At 41.7% G+C, this 19,658-nt stretch overlaps 1 protein-coding gene across 1 annotated transcript in view; it reads left to right on the top strand.

Annotated features, from left to right (window-relative positions):
- Nucleotides 1-19,658, top strand: part of MAP3K12 (mitogen-activated protein kinase kinase kinase 12) — a 131,160-nt gene that overhangs the window by 97,507 nt on the left and 13,995 nt on the right. The window contains exons 3-11 of the mRNA XM_039347790.1: nt 6,464-6,647; nt 9,385-9,576; nt 11,237-11,395; nt 11,770-11,928; nt 14,472-14,580; nt 14,922-15,031; nt 16,422-16,538; nt 17,382-17,519; nt 18,891-19,446. Of these exons, the coding sequence (XP_039203724.1) occupies nt 6,464-6,647; nt 9,385-9,576; nt 11,237-11,395; nt 11,770-11,928; nt 14,472-14,580; nt 14,922-15,031; nt 16,422-16,538; nt 17,382-17,519; nt 18,891-19,446 (1,724 nt within the window). The remainder of the gene's footprint in view (nt 1-6,463; nt 6,648-9,384; nt 9,577-11,236; nt 11,396-11,769; nt 11,929-14,471; nt 14,581-14,921; nt 15,032-16,421; nt 16,539-17,381; nt 17,520-18,890; nt 19,447-19,658) is intronic.

The raw sequence follows: 19,658 nt of genomic DNA, 5'->3' as shown, positions 1-19,658 counted from the left end.
TAAAATCAACTTTGGCAATACCAAATATTCCAGTTAACTAATGAACTGTTAGAGACTCAAAGAGAAGGCCATTAGAAAATTGCACAATTGTGCAATTGTGAAGATTAAAAATACCTAACACTTTAGTCTTACAAAAAAAATCCTACAGAGATTTTTTTTCAATTTTTCCTGTCACTGGGTAAATTGAATCCCCAGTTTTTATTCTCAGACCAGAGTGGCATGGCCATTTTGCCTCTTAATTTCCAGTCAGATATGTTGATGGTTAAACATTTTGAGTACAATTGAGCTGATTAGATTAGATTATTGTTTGCTTAGTACTGAAGTTTATCAAAATCAGAGAAAGCCTGACATTGCAGCTTCTAAGGAGAAGAGCAGATGGAGGGGTCATGACTCTAAAGTAAAAAGCTGCAGATATCTAAAAAAACCTCATTATTTTCTCTTTTGAACCAAAAAGAATATGATCATTTACAGTATTTATTTTGCATGCCACCTCAGTCACTGAAGGTATTCTACGCTGCTCACATGCCAGGGTTTAAAGCAACAAAGCATACGATAATACTATATAACATACAACAACATACAATAATACTACATAACCTTATATCAGGGGGGATAACCAACAGGGGTAGGCAACCTTGGCTCTTTTATGACTCGTGGACTTCAACTCCCAGAATTCCTGAGCCAGCCATGCTGAGGGGAAAGGGAGAGTTTCCAAGTTGAGCCATGCTGGCTCAGGAATTCTGGGAGTTGAAGTCCACGAGTCATAAAAGAACCAAGGCTGCCTACCCTTGGATTATACCATCAAGATAGACTATAACAAACAAACTATTATACTGTATTCCCGAACCTGCTGGAAGAGCCAAGTTTTCACAGCTTTATGAAAGCCTAACATACTTAGGCCATGCATATCTTGAGGGAGGGGGGTGCTGTTTCATAGGGTAAGTGCAACTACAAAGAAGACACAGCTCAGCTGTGTCCCATAAGTCACATTGCTTTACAGCTCAGATCTGGAGCACACCAACTCCTTAACAGTTCTTATTAGCCAGGCAGAAGCAACAAGAGGTCTAAAGGTAATCAGATCTTAAGTCTTGTGATGTTTTATATATGACAGTCAATGCCTTGAATTGCAGCCAGAATCTTACTAGTAGCTGAGCAGAGACATTATATTGACAAAGTGAGGAACACCAGTAACAGGTGTTCAAAGGTTGCCCTATGGAGGATGTATTGCAGTAGTCTGACTAGAAGGTCACTAGAGCAGGAATAACTGTGAGCATAGCCTCACACACTAGGAAAGGATATTATTGGCACAAAAGATGGATTTCTGTAAATGCCGGATTTCTATGCCGTGGCCGTTAACTGCTCACTGACCAGGAGATGAGAATCCAGGAGAGCCCTCAAATTATTTTAAAAAGTCTGCTTTGGGAAGTGCAATTCTGTCAAAAATAGAGATGGTAATCTTGCTGACAGAAAGGTTTTTAAAACCAGAGCCTCAGGCAAGTCTCTTTTGAGGAAGCTCAGCTCCTACAGGCTGGAACAGATGGACAAGTAAATGCTTTCTATTTTCTCCTACACATCAAGAAAAGCAGAGTCTCTCTTCCAAGAGGCAACTGAAAAGAATCATTCCCACCTACCTTGCACAAAATGGACAGGACCAAGGAAGCTGGGAGCAATCGCATCCATTTTCTGATTAAGTAGAAAATTAGATACTTAGAAGGTTCTTGTGTCTTTTCCAGAATCATAACTTCTCAATCCTGGTCCTGGCTTTTCTTTAAAAAGGGGTGGGGTGGGGTGGGAGAATTCTCCTCTTTGAAATGCCTATCTGTGGTAACATCCAGCACAGTTTGGTGTTGTAGGCAAAGAAAATCCCACTGGTTCAGGTTCCCGGCCTTTGGACGAGGCCAGGGATAGGCAACCTTGGCTCTTTTATGACTCATGGACTTCAACTCCCAGAATTTCTGAGCCAGCATGGCTCAGCTTGGAAACCTCTCCCTTTCCCCTCAGCATGGCTGGCTCAGGAATTCTGGGAGTTGAAGTCCACGAGTCATAAAAGAGCCAAGGTTGCCTACCCCTGGACTAGGCCCTAGCAAACATCTGTATCATCACCACTCAAAGAAGGGTCACTAAGGGGAGCAAATCTCCAGATGGATCCAATCAGCCAAAATATTGGATGTAGGTTTTTCAGTTTGAACATGACTTTTCCAGATATTTTTTTCCCCTCAAACATACTTTAAAATGGGCAACTTGTCAATTATGGGATGACTTCCGAATTCTGGGAAGATATTCTAATGAGTTTCTTCCCAGAAGATACCTTCCATTTTTTTTTTTTATTTTTTTTTTTTTTTTTTTATTGAAAATTTTTAAATTTTTACAAAAACAAATCCCCTTCCCATACCCCCCCCAACCCTACCTCACCCCCCTCCTCCCCAACCTCCCAAACCCTCCCCTAGACTTCCCAGAGCTGAGTACAGGCTTAATTGAGAAAAAAACTTAAAACACTTTTAAAACCTAAACAAATTTAAATACAATCATCATTCTATATAAACTCCCTCCAAAAACGCAAATTTAAACATTACTTTCTTTGAATATCTATAGCTATAATGTAAAATCTAATTTCTCCCTCTTTCTTTATCCTAATACAAAAAGATAAACATATAAACCTTTGTTGTACCATTAAAACTAAATACTCTTAGAAAACTTAAAGTAAATACATATTTCCTTCAATCTTCATCATCTTCTCACCTATCCAAAAAAAAAAAAACTTAAAAATCCTAAACAAATCTAGACACATTTAGTTAAACAAATTATTTTCTCTTAAAATATTAATAATAATATTTAAAAGCTTGAAACACTTTTAAATCCTAAACAAATCTAAATACAATCATCATTCTATATAAACTTTCTCCAAAAACACAGATTTAAGCATTACTTTCTTTCCTAAACAAATCTAGACATTTAATTAAACAAATTATTTTCTCTTAGAAATATTAATAATAATATTTAAAAACCAAATTAAGCATTACTTGAAACTTAAACAAATTATACTCCCTTCGAAACACAAATTTATTAGAATCCCCTCACTGAAATAAACAAATTATAATCCCTTCAAAACACAGGTTTAAAAATATTATCATTAAAGGTTTAAAACTTAAAACTGAAATATATTATTATCCCAAAACACATATTTAGACATTACATAAGACATTTTCCAAAAACGATATAAGTTTTACTTCTCCCACAATCTCAATAGTAAACTTCTTGTCTAAAGTTCTCATTAATGTCCATAATTTTCTGTCCAATAACCAGTTGCACCCACTATAAACACAAACTTCTTATCTAAAATTTTCATTCAATATCCATAATCTTCTGTCTAATAGCCAGTTGCATCTACTATAAGCACAATCCATATTGGTCTCTCTTGCCCGCAAGCATCGAAAAAAATGCGTGGAATTCTGCCCTTGAAGATCGCTCCAAAGAGTTTGTAAGTCCTGGTTGACCCACCAGCTCAGGAATCAGTACCTGTGAAACTTCCTCAACCTCCTTCTTCTGTTGGTCTTTCTCTTTACATTTATATGTTACTTTTTCTTTACATTTATATGTTGCACAAGTCTCAGGGACCGATACCTGTAAAACTTCCTCAGTAAATTCCTCCTTGTGTTGATCTTCACAGTTGTAAGTTGTACAAGTTATCCTCTGCCCGTTCCTCTCTTGTTGGTGCCCCTCAAGCTGAAATTTCCCAATTTCGATTTCAGGCAGCAATTCCACCCTTGAAGATTGCTCCAAAGACTTTGTAGGTCTAACTTCTCCCAGAGCTACCCTTGAAGATTGCTCCAAAGACTTTGTAAGTCCAACATCTCCCAGAGATTCAGAGACCGCTGAATATGAAACTTCCTTAACCTTCTTCTGTTGCTGCTTTTCTTTGGAGTTATGTGCTACACAAGTTGTCTTCTGCTCCTCAATCTGGACTTGTTGAGACCTAATAGATGGCGATGCACATACCCCCAGGACCGAAGTATAAAAATCTTTTGCTTGAGAAACAGTATTAAGTCTATGACATGTCCCCAGGTAGTTCACCACCATTCCAGTCGGAATATCCCATCTGAATAGAATTTTTCTCTTTTTAAGTTCATTTACTAGAAAAGCAAACTCCTTTCTTCTTCTTAAAATTTTAGATGGGATCTCCTTAAAAATTATGACATCTTGTGAAGCAATTTGAAATCTCTTCTTATAATAGGCTTGCACAATTTGATTGCGTAAGGATCTTTTACCAAAGTAAATTACCACATCTCTTGGCAGATTCTTCTGTGCTGCCACCACAGAGTTAACCCTAAATAATTTTTCAATTTCACTAAGTATTCCCTCTTTTTCTTTATTCAAAATCAATGCAAAGTCCTTTGCAACCATTTCTTTCAAATCTCTTGCAAAGACTCTTCCAGGCCTCTGATTCTTAAGGCATATTCCATTTGTCCATATTGAAGCATAAGAATCTCATTTTCCATTTCTTTTTCCATACTTTCAATTTTCCCCTCCATTATGTCCACTTTTTCAGCTACCTCTTCCACATGGGAGTTCACCTTTTCAAGAACAGAAGCAACTCCTTCTAAAGCCAAAACAAAATCTTGTCTCAAATCTTATTATTTTCCTCTAAAATCTTTTTCATTTCTGCCCTAATTTGAATTATAACATCTCCCATCATGTTTTGCAAATCCTTCATAGTTATTAGCTGACCCCCAGAAGAGGGTGAAACTGTTGATTTAGAAGCTGTAGAAATCCCTGGACGCTTTGGAGCCATCTTAAAGAAAAACCTTTAGCCCTTCTTAAAAAATTATAAAAATTCCTTCAAAAATCATAACTCCCTCCAAAGAAGGTCATTATAATAAAAAGAAAAAAGGGAAAAGAAAAAAAAAAGGAAGAGAAAAAGAATTAAAAAAAGCTTTACTCCTTCTTAAAAATTGCAAAAAATTAAACAGAAAAAAGTCCTTCAAAAAAGAGTCATTACAATATAAAGAAGGGAGAAGAAAAATAATAATAATAATAATAATAATAATTAAATAGAAAAAGTCCATTCCAAAAAAAAAAATACTTAGAGATACCAAAAACAACCATTCCAATCATAAGAAAATAAAAAGGGAAAGGGAAAGGAAAGAAAAAGAAACACCAAAAAGCCTGCCGGTCAGCATTCTAACTTCAAAAAAAAAAAAAACACCGAGAGATTTGCCGATCGCCATTTTACTTTCCCTTTCAACAGAGAAAAAAAAAATAAAATAAAATAAAAAGAGAGAATAAAAATAGAAGCAAGTCTTAAAACTTAAAATCCAAATAAATCAAAGAAAGCAAAAACTAAATCCTCTACTCAGCTCTGTCCGTTTATAAAAAAAAAACTCACCAGTTCTCTTTAAGCACGGAGGTGTTTGCAGCGGCTCGTTTTGTCCCTGAGGACAAAAACAGCTGGGAAGCGGAGACAAGTCCGAACTCCGTGGGAGCACTCCTTTCACCCCCCCCCCAAAAAACTTGGGGGGTGCAAAAGAGGCTCTACCACTATTCGGACACTCTCTACCCCCCCCCTTTGCCCGGGAGGGGGATTTTGAACCGCTGAACAGCTGGTGTCTGCTGTTCATAGCGGTTCTTACACTTGCCCAGGAAAGACGGCTACAAAGTAGCCGCCATCGCGCGCGCAAAATCCACCGGAAGTCGAGATACCTTCCATTTTTATTCAGTGGCTTCTACTGGTAGCAAATACTTCAGAGATACGTATCATGACTGAATGCCCTTCATATAGTTTTTCCCTCTTGAAAAAAAACATGGAGGAATGCAGAATATTATTCAAATTTTGAGTTAACTCTTGAATTTCCTGCTTATTTATTTTCTTCTGGTCCCTTTTTATGGCACCCAAAATAAATGGAACCATCCGTATGAAAATGTGACTGATGCTATAAGGGCATGGGCAGCGAGATGCTAGACTGATTATTCCACCCTATCATCATTAGAAATCATTTCTTCCCTTTCTCCAAACAAGAAGTTGCATTACCAGAGTGTCATACCAGAGTCAATAGGAGTTGGATGGCATATAAAATTATATTGCTGTTATTATATACACAACTGTGTGAAATCACAGCTGGCAATTCTTACATCAAGTTCTTTCCAAAAATCTAGATGCTGAGATTTTGTAATGTAGTTGCATAGTTATATGTGCAAATCCAAGCAGTGTTGCTGTTGTTGTTGTTATTACAAGTCCTCTTTATGCTAGCAAGGACTAGAAGCTTAATTGGCATTATTTTTTTTAAAATGCATTCTCAGCTTATTGAATGCCATGTCTTTGCAGTGTTCATATTTGCAGTGTTCCTGCAATATGCATAACTTCAGTTGTTCCTGGAGGACATTATGCAGGAATTTTTGCCCTGTGGGTGAAAAGTCTGCTTTCCTCTGAACAACCCATGGCTACCACTTTCTTTTCCTCTCTATACAGACCCATGGGAGGTACCCTTTGAAGAGATCATGGACTTGCAATGGGTAGGCAGTGGGGCCCAAGGAGCTGTCTTCCTGGGACGTTTCCACGGGGAGGAAGTTGCAGTCAAGAAGGTGCGAGTCCTGAAGGAGACGGATATCAAACATTTGCGAAAGCTCAAGCATCCCAACATCATCACTTTCAAGTGAGTGGGTCAGCATTGGCAAGAGGGAGATGGCACTGCCTTTCTTAAGAATGAAGTCTTCCTGAGGATAGTTGGACAGGGCAAATGTCTTTGCCAAGCACCATAACTTACTTCCTCTCCTTCACCCATCCACACATACAGCACACAGCAGTTGATTAGCTGCGTTTCTGGCAACACACTGAGGCTAGGCCTGAAGTAGAGAACCAGGCCTTGACTTCACCCTAGCACCGTGTTTCCCAAACTTGACAATTTTAAGGCATGTGGACTTCAACTCCCAGAATTCCACAGCCAGCAACGCTTGTTGTGGAATTCTGGGAGTTGAAGTCCTCATGCCTTAAAATTGTCAAGTTTGGGAAACACTGCCCTAGCACCACCACTGCCACTCAAAAAGGCTGCCTTGTACCATTTCCCAAGATACCTAAATGTTGGGGAAGGGTGTGATTGCCCTCACAGCCCAGCACTCTCCAGGACCTACCATCTGCCACCTACCTTTAGACTATGTTCTCTTTCTGTGGATAGGCCTCCGCAGCCAACTCAAGGCTGCTCCAGTTGCATGAGGCCTTTGTTCTTGAAATAGCTTTGGAGAATACGCTTCTGCAGCCTCCAAAAACTGTGCAAAAACATGCATGATTTTCAGAGGGTCAGGAGGCCCTGAGAGAACATGGCCCTCTTGCACAAATTCCAGAAGGCTTGGAGGCTATGTGAGAGCACACCCCATTCTTGCACAACCTTTGCAGCCTCCCCAAAATTGTACAAGGATGGTGCATGTTTTTGAGAGTGCTTGTCAGGTGATGGTGGATGCTGACGTATCATCAAAAATGTTGTGGCATGTTATCTTTGACACACATGTCATAGGCTCACCATCACTGTTATAATGTCTTTTCTGGAACCACAACTTCCTAGTACTAGCCCTTTACATCAGGGCCAATTCTGAGACAAGATCTTGGATGCTGTACTCAGCCTCTCCTTAGATGTTGCCACCTAGTTGTAATTTTTCACATGGGAGGAGAAGATTATTGGATACTCAAAAAGTAATCATATTAACTATAATGAGCAAATGTAAATTGAATTGTAATGCTCATTGCATCACAATTAGGTTTCATCTTGGCTCTGCCACATTTCTTTGGAATCCAGTGTGACCTTAGCTGATTCTTGCTGGAAAGAAACAGGACAGTAATACTGTATAAAATAAGTAATGCTATTTCAAATGTTGGAATTACAACTCCCATAATTCCTATCTTGTAGAACCAGCAAAATTATTTCCAGATACATTGGGTTATAATTCTTACATTTCCTAACTGCTAGCTGTTTCTAAGATAGTCTGTGTGCCTTTGAGTGTGTGTTGACTCTTGATGACTTCCTAAACAAGTTCCTGCAGTTTTTTTTTTTTCTGGATTTTAGAAGTGCCATTGCCTGCTTCCTGGGGCTGAGATAGTGACTGGCCCAGGGTCATCCACTTGGCTTTTTGCCTAACACAGAACTAAAACTCACATTCTCTCAATTTTTATACTCATTCCTCAAACTCTATGTCAAACTTATTCTCCTTTTAAGAATTGTAGACCCAAATATCTTGTGGTCACCAAATATGGAATAGATAAGAGTATCTATCTAGTAATGGCATTTCATATTCCTAGAGTCCAGTGGTGGCGAACCTATGGCACGCATGCCAGAGACGGCACTCAGAGCCCTCTCTCTGGGTATGTGCGCCATCGCCCTAGCCCTGCCTTCCCCCACACACCCCTCCTCACCAACAGCCCCCTTGGAGGAGAGTCGCCCCTGGGTGTGGCCCATGCAGGACATGGCAGCCGGGCAGTGGGGACAAGGCTCCGCCCTCATGCCCCGTCACGTGCAGATGATGCTGTGAGGTGCGGGCAGAGGGCGTGGTTACCATGGGGCTGCTGGGCCACCTGGGCGATCTGCGGCAGGCCGTGGAGGTGGTGAGTGGACGTGGGGCGAGGGCGGTGGGGGGTTGGGCACTTGGTCTCTAAAAGGTTCGCCATCACTGCAATTCATATATTCATATATCGTTGTCAATCCTACAAGATAGACAAGGAAACCAATTGATTGTTTGAATGTGCTTCCTCTCTTTATCGTCATGTGAACTAGGGATGGGGCTTGTTTGAGACATTTCTCAAGTTCCTGGGGGCAGACTCAAGCCCCTCTTATCTGGCCATGGCCTTGGTAGGGTCTCTTCCTCCTGTCCTTCAAGATCATTCCTGTGCCTTCTACAATAGGTGAATGAATGTTTATATTTTCAATGGTTCAATCCATAATGAAGACTGCAGAGGGACACCCCCCCCCCAACACACTGTTGAGTTGCAACAATAACAACAAAAAGTTCTGGACCACAGAATGCTGAATAATTTGGGGGGGGGGAAATGGGAGCATTGTGTGGGGAACAGAAATGATGGTCTTTCCCTTTACAATGAGAGGAAGATGTGCAACATCCTAATTTTCCACAAGTAATGCGGTGGCACTAGGGACAGCTTTTGCCTTGTCCCTGAACAACAGCAGCCCTTCCCACATATTGAACATTAGGCTTTCTTGCTAGGACACAAGGCAGAAGGGAATCCTGGCTCTTTGTCTCCCCAGAGATCATCATTCACAAAATCTCTTCAAAGAGCATGCTAAGCTTTGCAGGATTTGGTGTTATTTCTCCACTACTGTTAAATGTCCTGCTGGTCCTTCGTAGACGATCCTCATTTTGGTGTTCCCTGTCCTTTCTCGCTCCTTGCAGGGGTGTGTGCACCCAGGCTCCCTGTTACTGCATCATCATGGAATTCTGTGCCCAGGGCCAACTCTATGAGGTGCTACGTGCTGGACGCAAAGTTACCCCCTCGCTGTTGGTGGACTGGTCCATGGGCATCGCTGGTGGCATGAACTACCTGCACTTGCATAAGATCATCCACCGAGACCTGAAGTCACCCAAGTAAGAAGGGAAGCTAAATAGTTCCAGGAAACTAACTTGCCAGGCAGGCAATGGCAAGAAACTCGGGATTATTGAGGGCAAGGCGGCATATTATTTTTTCTTCTGCTGAAACAAAAGCTCTCACTTTTGAAAGTTCAAAACCTTTCTCCAAATGTTACAGTTAAGGGGAAGCCTTGGTAGTCTGCTCTGCCTCTTGGTCACTGGTTTAATCCACAACTCTTTTTCATGCCTGAGTACAATGCAGGGTCATCAACCCTTTCTTGTAATGGTTTTTGCACCTCTGGTAGATTGAGGGTGGAGGGTGGTGTTTCCTAAATAAGCAAACAAAATAATGCTTATCTCCAAGGAGATTTACCATGTAAATTAGACTTCAGGGAAGACAATGGTGAAGGTGACAAAATGTCAGGTAGTCCTTGACTTACAACAGTTCATTTAACGACTGTTTGAAATTACAGCGGCACTGAAAAAAGTGTTTTTCACACAACCGTTGCAGCATCCCCAGGGTCACGTGATCAGACTTCAGACGCTTGGCAACTGACTCATATTTATGATGGTTGCAGTGTCCTGGAGTCATACAATCACCTTTTGAGACCTTCTGACAAAGTCGATGGGAAAGCCAGATTCACTTAACAGCCATGTTACTAATTTAACAACTGCAGTGATTCACTTAACTGTGTGTCATTAAAGGTCATAAAATGGGGAAAATTCCATAACAACTGTCACCTACCAACATAAATTCTGTGTTCAGTTGTGGTCGTAACTTGAGGATTACCTGTAAGGCAAAGAACAGATGTGAGCAATCCCCTCCCATAATTAAATATGGTTGCCAAGGAGGGCATTGCATTCCCTCACCATCAATCGAAAAGCTGGGTGGAGGTCAACGGCTGCAGTGCTGTCTGTCCAGGTGGAGGAGGGCATCCTTTACTCACTCAGAGCTGAGCAGAGGAAATAAGAAGAGCGGGGGCTGTAACCATGCCTTGTCCTTTTTGGTCTCTCTTGGTGTTTTGTGATTTCCAGGTGTTTTGTAGTCTAGGGCAGAGGTCCCCAACCTTTTGGGCATCAGGGACCAGTTCTGTGGAGAGAGGTTTTTCCACAGACCAGAGAGTGTATGGTTTTGTGTGCTGCCTGCATTCCACGATGGGGCTTTGCTTGTTTGTGCCTGGTTGCTGGCATGCCGTGGACCGGTACTGGTCCACAGACTAGGGGTTGGGGACCCCCGGTTTAGGGGCAGTAGGAGAAATTTGCATAAATCTTGTTTTAGGAATAAGACACAGCAGAATTGCTTGGGGACAAGGAGGTAAAATTGGGGTTGTTCAGATACTCCAACAAAGTTGTAAATAACTGAGGAAAACAATAATGCTTTATGAACCATTCAATAAGATATAGGTTAAAGAAGTAAACAATACACTACCTGTAGATTCCTTTAAAATGCCACCATACAAATTAAGAACCTTTGTGGCAAAGTTATCTGCTACCTCCAAGGAACATATTGCCCAAGTCTCTAAGAGCCAGGCACAATATAAATTTAATAAATTATTATTACTCCATGGAGGAGTATTCCATATAATATTCATGTATTATCTCCCTTAACTGATGGCACTTTGCCTCTGGGTGTATCTCAGAAGGAGCCCTGGACTCCCTTTCTTTTCTTCTCCCCTAGCATGCTGATCACATATGATGATGTGGTGAAGATCTCCGACTTTGGCACCTCCAAAGAGCTCAGTGACAAGAGCACCAAGATGTCTTTTGCTGGCACCGTGGCCTGGATGGCCCCTGAAGTGATTCGGAATGAGCCTGTTTCTGAGAAGGTTGACATCTGGTAAGGGGAGCTAAAATCCAAAAGAGATGCAGTGGAGAGACTGGGGAAGGTCTGAGTGGGTGGCCGAAGCATAGGGACAACCCAGTGCCCGCCAGATGTGCTGGGCTCTGGCTTCTATCATCCACATTACACATGCCCAAACAAAGGCGTGTTGGACTACAACTCCCACCAAGGTCTAGAAACAGATGCCTATTCATGCACAGATTTATCTTGTGCTGTCCACATCTATTTGTCTATTACTCCTAGTCTCATCTGTATATGCCCCCAGGTAGAGATCCTGTTTGGGAAGAGTATAAAGGGGGAAGCCCTCTGAGAATATTTGTTCATGCCAGAGCTTCCTCCACTCAGTTGATTTTTCATTCATCTCTTCCCAGGTCCTTTGGGGTCGTTCTCTGGGAGTTGCTGACTGGAGAGATTCCCTACAAGGATGTGGACTCCTCAGCCATCATCTGGGGAGTGGGCAGTAATAGCCTCCATCTACCTGTGCCTACCAGTTGCCCAGATGGCTTCAAGATCCTCCTGAGGCAGTGCTGGTGAGTTCTCAAGTTCTATCACCTCTCAGCAACTTGGGATAGACTGTGGGAGGAAGAATTAGCCCAGGGCCAGCCCCTGCTCAAGCTACAGCTTGAAGGAATAGAAAATCCTGCATCTGGCTGTGTTTTTTTTTAAAGGAAAGGAAAGGAAAGGAAAGGAAAGGAAAGGAAAGGAAAGGAAAGTTTTTTTAAAAATTACATTACACTATGGGGGGATAGAAAAAAGGGGGGAAGAAAAAAGGCAACCTTGTTTCATTTTTTTTTTTTGAAAAAATAACAGTTAAAAACCCAACTAAATAAATTTCAAAACTCAGAAAATAAACCTTTAAAGCAGGAAAGCACTTTTCGGGCTATTTAGATAATATAAGATCCAGAAAACTGAGACCCAAGTATCCTCCAATTTTATTTATTTGCCTTGGTCCTGCAGAGATCCAGATGATACTTTTTTGTGCATATATGGAATGGCCTCCTTAAATAGGTCTAGACAATAAACATTGATTAGATAAGGTAAGATAGATAAGATAACCTTTATTGTCATTTTTTACTGTGGGCACAACGACACACATCAAAAATGAAATTTAGTTGCCCGCTCTCAAAGTGAACACATACATGACACACACCTAAACATACTATATATAACATACATACTATATACAACAGATGTATAGACCTACACTTCTACATATACATAACATATAAATATTAAACACTGTCCATCTTGAATATATAACAGAAGGAGGAAGCTTGAGAGTTCACAAGGTTTATACTGTATGGAACAAAACTGTGGCTGAATCTGGCTGTTCTGCTTCGGATACCACGGAGCATCCTCCCAGAAGACAACAATAGATTGAAGTCTATCTTATTCACCATTACAACCTCATGGGGTATTTACCATACAGGAACATTTCTATCAGCCTTTACATATTAATATTGCTTTCCACATCTGGGGCTCCCTAGGAATATACTCCAGATATATACTCTGGAGTAATAGCTTCCATCTACCTGTGCCTACCAGTTGCCCAGATGGCTTCAAGATCCTCCTGAGGCAGTGCTGGTGAGTTCTCAAGTTCTATCACCTCTCAGCAACTTGGGATAGACTGTGGGAGGAAGAATTAGCCCAGGGCCAGCCCCTGCTCAAGCTACAGCTTGAAGGAATAGAAAATCCTGCATCTGGCTGTGTTTTTTTTTAAAGGAAAGAAGGAAAGGAAAGAAAAGGAAAGGAAAGGAAAGGAAAGGAAAGGAAAGGAAAGTTTTTTAAAAAATTACATTACACTATGGGGGGATAGGAAAAAGGGGGGAAGAAAAAAGGCAACCTTGTTTCACTTTTTTTTAAAAAAAAAAATAGTTAAAAACCCAACTAAATAAATTTTAAAACTCAGAAAATAAACCTTTAAAGAAGGAAAGCACTTTTCGGGCTATTTAGATAATATAAGATCCAGAAAACTGAGACCCGAGTATCCTCCAATCTTATTTATTTGCCTTGGTCCTGCAGAGATCCAGATGATACTTTTTTGTGCTTATATGGAATGGCCTCCTTAAATAGGACTAGACAATAAACATTGATTAGATAAGATAAGATAGATAAGTTAACCTTTATTATCATTTTTTTACTGTGGGCACAACGACACACATCAAAAATGAAATTTAGTTGCCTGCTCTCAAAGTGAACACATAATGACATACACCTAAACATAATGTACACAACATACATACTATATACAACAGGTGTATAGACCTATACCCCTACATATACATAACATATGAATATTAAACACTGTCCATCTTGAATATATAACGGAAGGAGGAAGCTTGAGAGTTCACAAGGTTTATGCTGTATGGAACAAAACTGTGGCTGAATCTGGATGTTCTGCTTCAGATACCATGGAGCCTCCTCCCAGAAGGTACCTACACTTTATCAGAAGAGTCCACAAGTAGTATTTGTTTGCAATATACCAAGTGTCCGCCTCAGTAGGAAGACAAGACCTGGAAATCAACTCCACAGCAAGCCTAAAATTACTTATATTGAGATTGACCATAATAACAGAATCTTGCAAATCGGATTGTGTTGTGTCTCTTCCCTCTTCTTCTACTCCAGTGCATCAGGAAGGGGTTTGCCTGAGCCATTTCCAAATGTCAGCTCATTCTTCTGGACTTAAAAACACTTCATCCCCTTTTGCCTAGGACAGGGGTAGGCAACCCTGGCTCTTTTATGACTCGTGGACTTCAACTCCCAGAATTCCTGAGCCAGCCATGGCTCAGCTTGGAAACTCTCCCTTTCCCCTCAGCATGGCAGGAATTCTGGGAGTTGAAGTCCAGGAGTCATAAAAGAGCCAAGGCTGCCTACCCCTGGACTAGGACACAGTTCCCATGATGTATCTCTTCAGGGTCATCTTTGTTACTCACAACTACATCAAATGAGCTTTCATTGTTAAAGGTGGACCTGAATTTGTGTTTCCCTGCTCTTGGCCCAACCATACCACCCAACAAGCTATGAATCCGCACTGTGTGCTTTCCCCTCAGTGTATTCTGTCTTCCTTCATCAGGAATAGCAAACCTCGGAATCGTCCATCCTTCCGGCAGATCCTACTGCACCTTGACATTGCCTCTGCTGATGTGCTGTCCACACCGCAAGAAACCTACTTCAAATCCCAGGTGGGCTTCCTTGGCAAAATTAGTACTAAATTGCGTTAAAAATGTATGGACCTCTTTTCACGTTATAAAGTAGTTTACAATGCAGTTACGAACAATAGTATAAAAACAAACTAGATGAAACTAATCTCTGAAATTGTACCACAACTTTTCACAAACAAATGCATCTTTTGCTGAGGGTTGAATAGCTCCACCTTTTCTTATTCACATTATGGAACGGATACCACGCATTGGGTGTCATAATCTACAAGAGCAGCATCATTGTAAACAGTTTTCTGTTCTCTAGGCTTGGAGCCAGAAGGATTCAGGAAATGAATTTATGGAGCTCTCTTTTCCTTCCCCAGGCCGAATGGCGAGAAGAAGTGAAGCTCCATTTTGAAAAGATCAAATCAGAGGGGACATGTCTACACCGTTTGGAAGAGGAGTTAATTCACCGACGGCGAGAAGAGCTCAGGTAAGGCTAATATGAAACCATTAAAGCATGGAGAGAAGATTCTATACCTATATATGTATTTATAAACAAAAGGTGAAGTTGAGCTGAGTTGCACTTCTGGAGGCCATATGGACATGTCTCTGTTCTTTTCCTAGTGGTACTAAAAATGAGATTTGTCACTCTTCAACCTCCCACTCTAGACTTGACACTTTCACGCAGAGCCAGGAATGGCTGACTGCTGCCACCTGTCATAATAATTTTATACATAATGACGTATATTCCTTGCATCTGCTGGCATGCTGAAAATACCAATATTTTTGGGGGGGGAGAGGGGGTTCCCCATCAGCAAAGCAATTTTGTATTCCTCATAATTGAAGCAAAAATCTTGACAATTCCTCCCGTCTTTTATTTCACTACCGTTCCTTTTATTAAAACTAATGGCCGTTATCTGTAAATTGAATTGGGCTTAATCTTATGGGTAAATTAATTGAATTCGCATTTCAATTGAAACTTTTTTTTTCCTTTTCCCAAACCTATATGCGAACCAGAATGCAACTGTTTGACATTTACATGTTATGGAATGTATTCCAGAGTTTAAGAAAAATAAATCCTAAGAAAAAATGTAGATAATGAAGAAAATGCATATGAAAATACATATAGTGAAAAATGCATTTGCATTTGTCAAACTTGCTTGCAAAAATGTGTCTTTTAAGAAGCATCTTTTTTTAAAAAAACAAGAGTACATTTCTTGTGTTGTCGTTTTAAGGAAAGAACAATGAAGAAATAGAACAGAATAAACTTAGAGTTGGAAAACCGAGACATAAAACAGATCTGAGTTCATAAATGTATCTACGTCTGCTAAACGCATCTTCCTCTTTTTTTAAGGACTCTTAAACCTGCAGCGATGTTCCATCAAATACCAAAGATGCTAGGACCTGTAATTTTCTGAGTTCACCTGAGTCTTTGCTATTAAGCATCTCAGAAACTGTCTCTAGTTTCTTATACCTGGACTGATGTCCTGCAAGGGACTGTCAAATGAACAGCAGCCTCTGAAAGCACTGTCAGAGCCCTGTGTTACAAGCTCCGCCCATTCCAAAAGGGGCGGAGCTTGCAGCCTGGCGCCACAACGCTGTTTTCATTCTCCAGTCCATAGCAGCCAGAACCTGTGTATGCTATCGAATCTAATGTAGTGATTGAGGTGGATCAAAGCTGGGGGGAACCTTTCAGCTCCTTGGTGACTTTTGACCAGTCACTCTTAGCCCATTCAACCTCACAGAGTTGTGTGAGGATAAGATGATCCCCATATAAAAGTTGTGAGAGGATAAGCTTGAGCTCAACCAGATAGATAAATAACAAAATCACGACTGTTTATATGTTTGAAAGATTTCTTTGCTCTCCTCTCCTGCTGCAGGCATGCCCTGGATATCCGGGAGCACTACGAACGTAAACTGGAACGGGCCAACAACCTTTATATGGAGCTCAATTCCCTTATGTTGCAGTTGGAGCTGAAGGAGAAAGAGCTGCTTCGGTAAGATTACAGAAGTCCGGGAAGGCTGCTAAGCTTTGGAGCTAACTTTTCCTAAAGGTATATATTTTTAACTGAGCAAGAGTGGAAAGATTCAGTAAGAGAGCCTCGGCCTACCAGCTCTCTCTCTTGACCCTCCCCTTCACCCCATGACCTGTTTGCTGGATCTCAAATATCAACACCACACCTTCTACTTGGGGCACCATTTTATCCCATAAGGCAGTGTTTCCCAAACTTGACAATTTTAAGGCATGAGGACTTCAACTCCCAGAATTCCACAGCCAGCGTTGCTGGCTGTGGAATTCTGGGAGTTGAAGTCCACATGCCTTAAAATTGTCAAGTTTGGGAAACACTGCCATAAGGCAAGGAACACAGAATAAGGGAAGAGGAAGGTACCCACCCAAACTCCTGCAACTATTTGCATTGGGAAGGAAGGAACTATTTGCCCTGGATAAAAACAAGTTGCAGAAAGTTCTACCCAGCCTTTCTCAACTTGGCACCCCCTCCATATCAGGTAGAATCCAAGAACCAGCAATAATTAAAAAGGGGAATTAAAATCCAAACACACCTTAAAGTCAGGTTATCCTTCATCCTCTACAAATAGAAATGTATGGGTTTCTTTGAATGGCGTTGAATCAATCAACCACTCAATCAGTCGTCGAGTTAAAGTTGCTTTCTGGTATTTTATCTGATTATTCTTATTATTCTTTGGGGACCCTGACATCCTGTTTTCCTGTCCCAAAAGACCCTCAGAAACCCCGTTATCCAAGCGACTAGTATTAATTTTGGATTTTTTTTCCCCCTCTGTGTCCTCCTGAGTTTTCAGTCTTTGCATCCTTCTCCTAGGCGAGAGCAAGCGTTAGAGAAGAAATACCCTGGACTTTTTAAGCACCATCCATCCCGGAGTCTCCTACATGGCAACACAGTGGAGAAGCTGATCAAGAAGAGGAATGTGCCACAAAAGCTCTCTCCACACAGCAAAAGGTGAACTACTGCAGAGAAAGGCCTTTGCAGGAACGATTTAACAATGACCATTATGTGTAGTAGCATAATGTGAGCCAATGTGGAAAGAAAATGTAAGTATTGGGCACAGAACCTAGGTGTCTGTTTAGCCCAGTGTTTCTCAACCTTGACAATTTTAAGGCATGTGGACTTCAACTCCCAGAATTCCACAGCCAGCAACGCTGGCTGTGGAATTCTGGGAGTTGAAGTCCACATGCCTTAAAATTGTCAAGGTTGAGAAACACTGGTTTAGCCCAACTTCAGCTCCCACGTAGAAGAAAAATGGGACATACCAGTCTCATTAGGTATTTTTTCCTGTCCATCCTCTTTGTTGTATTTAGTTTGCTTCCAAACATTCAGCATTTTGTGGTGATACCAAGCCTGCTAGTTGATGGCATGATTAGTAATTTATTGCAATCTCCTGCAAATTACTTAGATTGCTTTGATAGCTTTTATTTTATTTTATTTCCAACTGTTGTTGTTTTTATTTATGTGAGCCGTCCTTGATCACTTAGATGAGATGGGCAGCAATATAAATTAATCTTGTTAATAGGCGTAATCATGTGATGACTAATTCACGTACTGTAAGAGTAGAGCCAGTCCTTACTTAACGACCACAATTGAGACCGGAATTTTGGTTGACAGTTACTGTGATCATTAAGCAGATCACCATGTGACCTGACTCAGTTTTATGACAGTTTTAGAGATGATTAAGATGATGGAAACCAGCAAAAAAGTTGCAAAAATTGCAGTCATAGGAGCACAGGACACCGCAAGCATAAATGTAAATCCCAGTTGCCAAAATGCAATCCTATGAACACCTGGAATCTGTGCAGCAGTTGTAACTTCAAGGACAGGTCATAAATAACTTTTGGGGGGTCTGTCATAACTTCAAAAGTTTGTTAAGCAACCAGTTGTTAAGTGAGGGTTACTTGAATATGTTTCTATATTTCAGATATTCCAGTTTGCTCGTTACTTTCTTTCAAGAAAATTAATAATCTAATCTAAGACAGCAAAGCAGTAGCAACAGCAAAACTGCAAAAGTGGGAGGGGGGAAGCAGCCTCAGGAACAGCAACACAGGAGCCAATTGCTTAAAGCCGGGGTAGGCAACCTTGGCTCTTTTATGACTTGTGGACTTCAACTCCCAGAATTCCTGAGCCATACATGCTGAAGGGAAAGGGAGAGTTTCCAAGCTGAGCCATGCTGGCTCAGGAATTCTGGGAGTTGAAGTCCATGAGTCATAAAAGAGCCAAGGTTGCCTATCCCTGGCTTAAAGGGTTAGATTAAAATTACAGTACCCTCTCCCTTCTTGGCATCGAGATTACTCGGCTAACTCTGTTTTGCTTCTGCAGGCCAGACATTCTAAAGACAGAGGTCATCTTGGACCCCAGCCTGCCTCAGCTCGCCATCCCCTTGTGCCAGAAAGGGCCCCCGTCCCCCGGGCGCAGCCGCCGTGCTAAGTCACGCTACCGTAAGGTCAGCACACGGGGCAGCTGTGGGGAGCTGGCCGATCCCGGAGGAGCCAAGCGCCTGGAGCCCTGCACGGCCCTCCGAGGGCTCCAGCATGACCTGCTGCTGCGCAAAATGTCGTCTTCCAGCCCTGACCTCATTTCCACCACGTTGGGAGCCGAGGGCCGCAAGGGGGCGGCGGGGCCAGAATCCCCACCAGCAGAGCAGCCTCGCAGTGAGACACCCAGCGAAGACACTGCCTCGGTGCCTTGTTCCAGCAGCCCCGACTCGCCCTCTTCTCGACAGGGGGCAGTGGGGCCACCAGGGAAAGCAAGGCTGCAGCCCGGAGAAGACGCAGAACGGGAACAGGGCAAGGGTAACCGCTCAGGGGCCCCACAGCAGCCTCAGCACCTCACACCAGCAGCCATGTTGTACCGGGCGGCTGTTACCCGCAGCCAGGTAGGCATGTTTTTTTCTTTCCACTCTTCTTCCTCTTTTTCCTTTCCCAACCGGAAGAAAATGGGTTTAAGGGCAGGCAACAGTCACTGTGATCTGAAAAGCCTGTAGAAATGCTGGCTATGGCTGCCTTCTCCTTTTCTTCCTCTGATAATACCACAAGCAAGAAAGAAACGGAGTGCAACAGGTAAACAACTGCCAAGGTGAAAGCCCTT

This window comes from Crotalus tigris, unplaced genomic scaffold, assembly GCF_016545835.1.
Source record: "Crotalus tigris isolate CLP2741 ecotype Arizona unplaced genomic scaffold, ASM1654583v1 scf7180000018101.4720394464:4744507, whole genome shotgun sequence".
NCBI lineage: Eukaryota > Metazoa > Chordata > Lepidosauria > Squamata > Viperidae > Crotalus > Crotalus tigris.
This window is presented reverse-complemented; position numbering and strand designations above follow the sequence as displayed.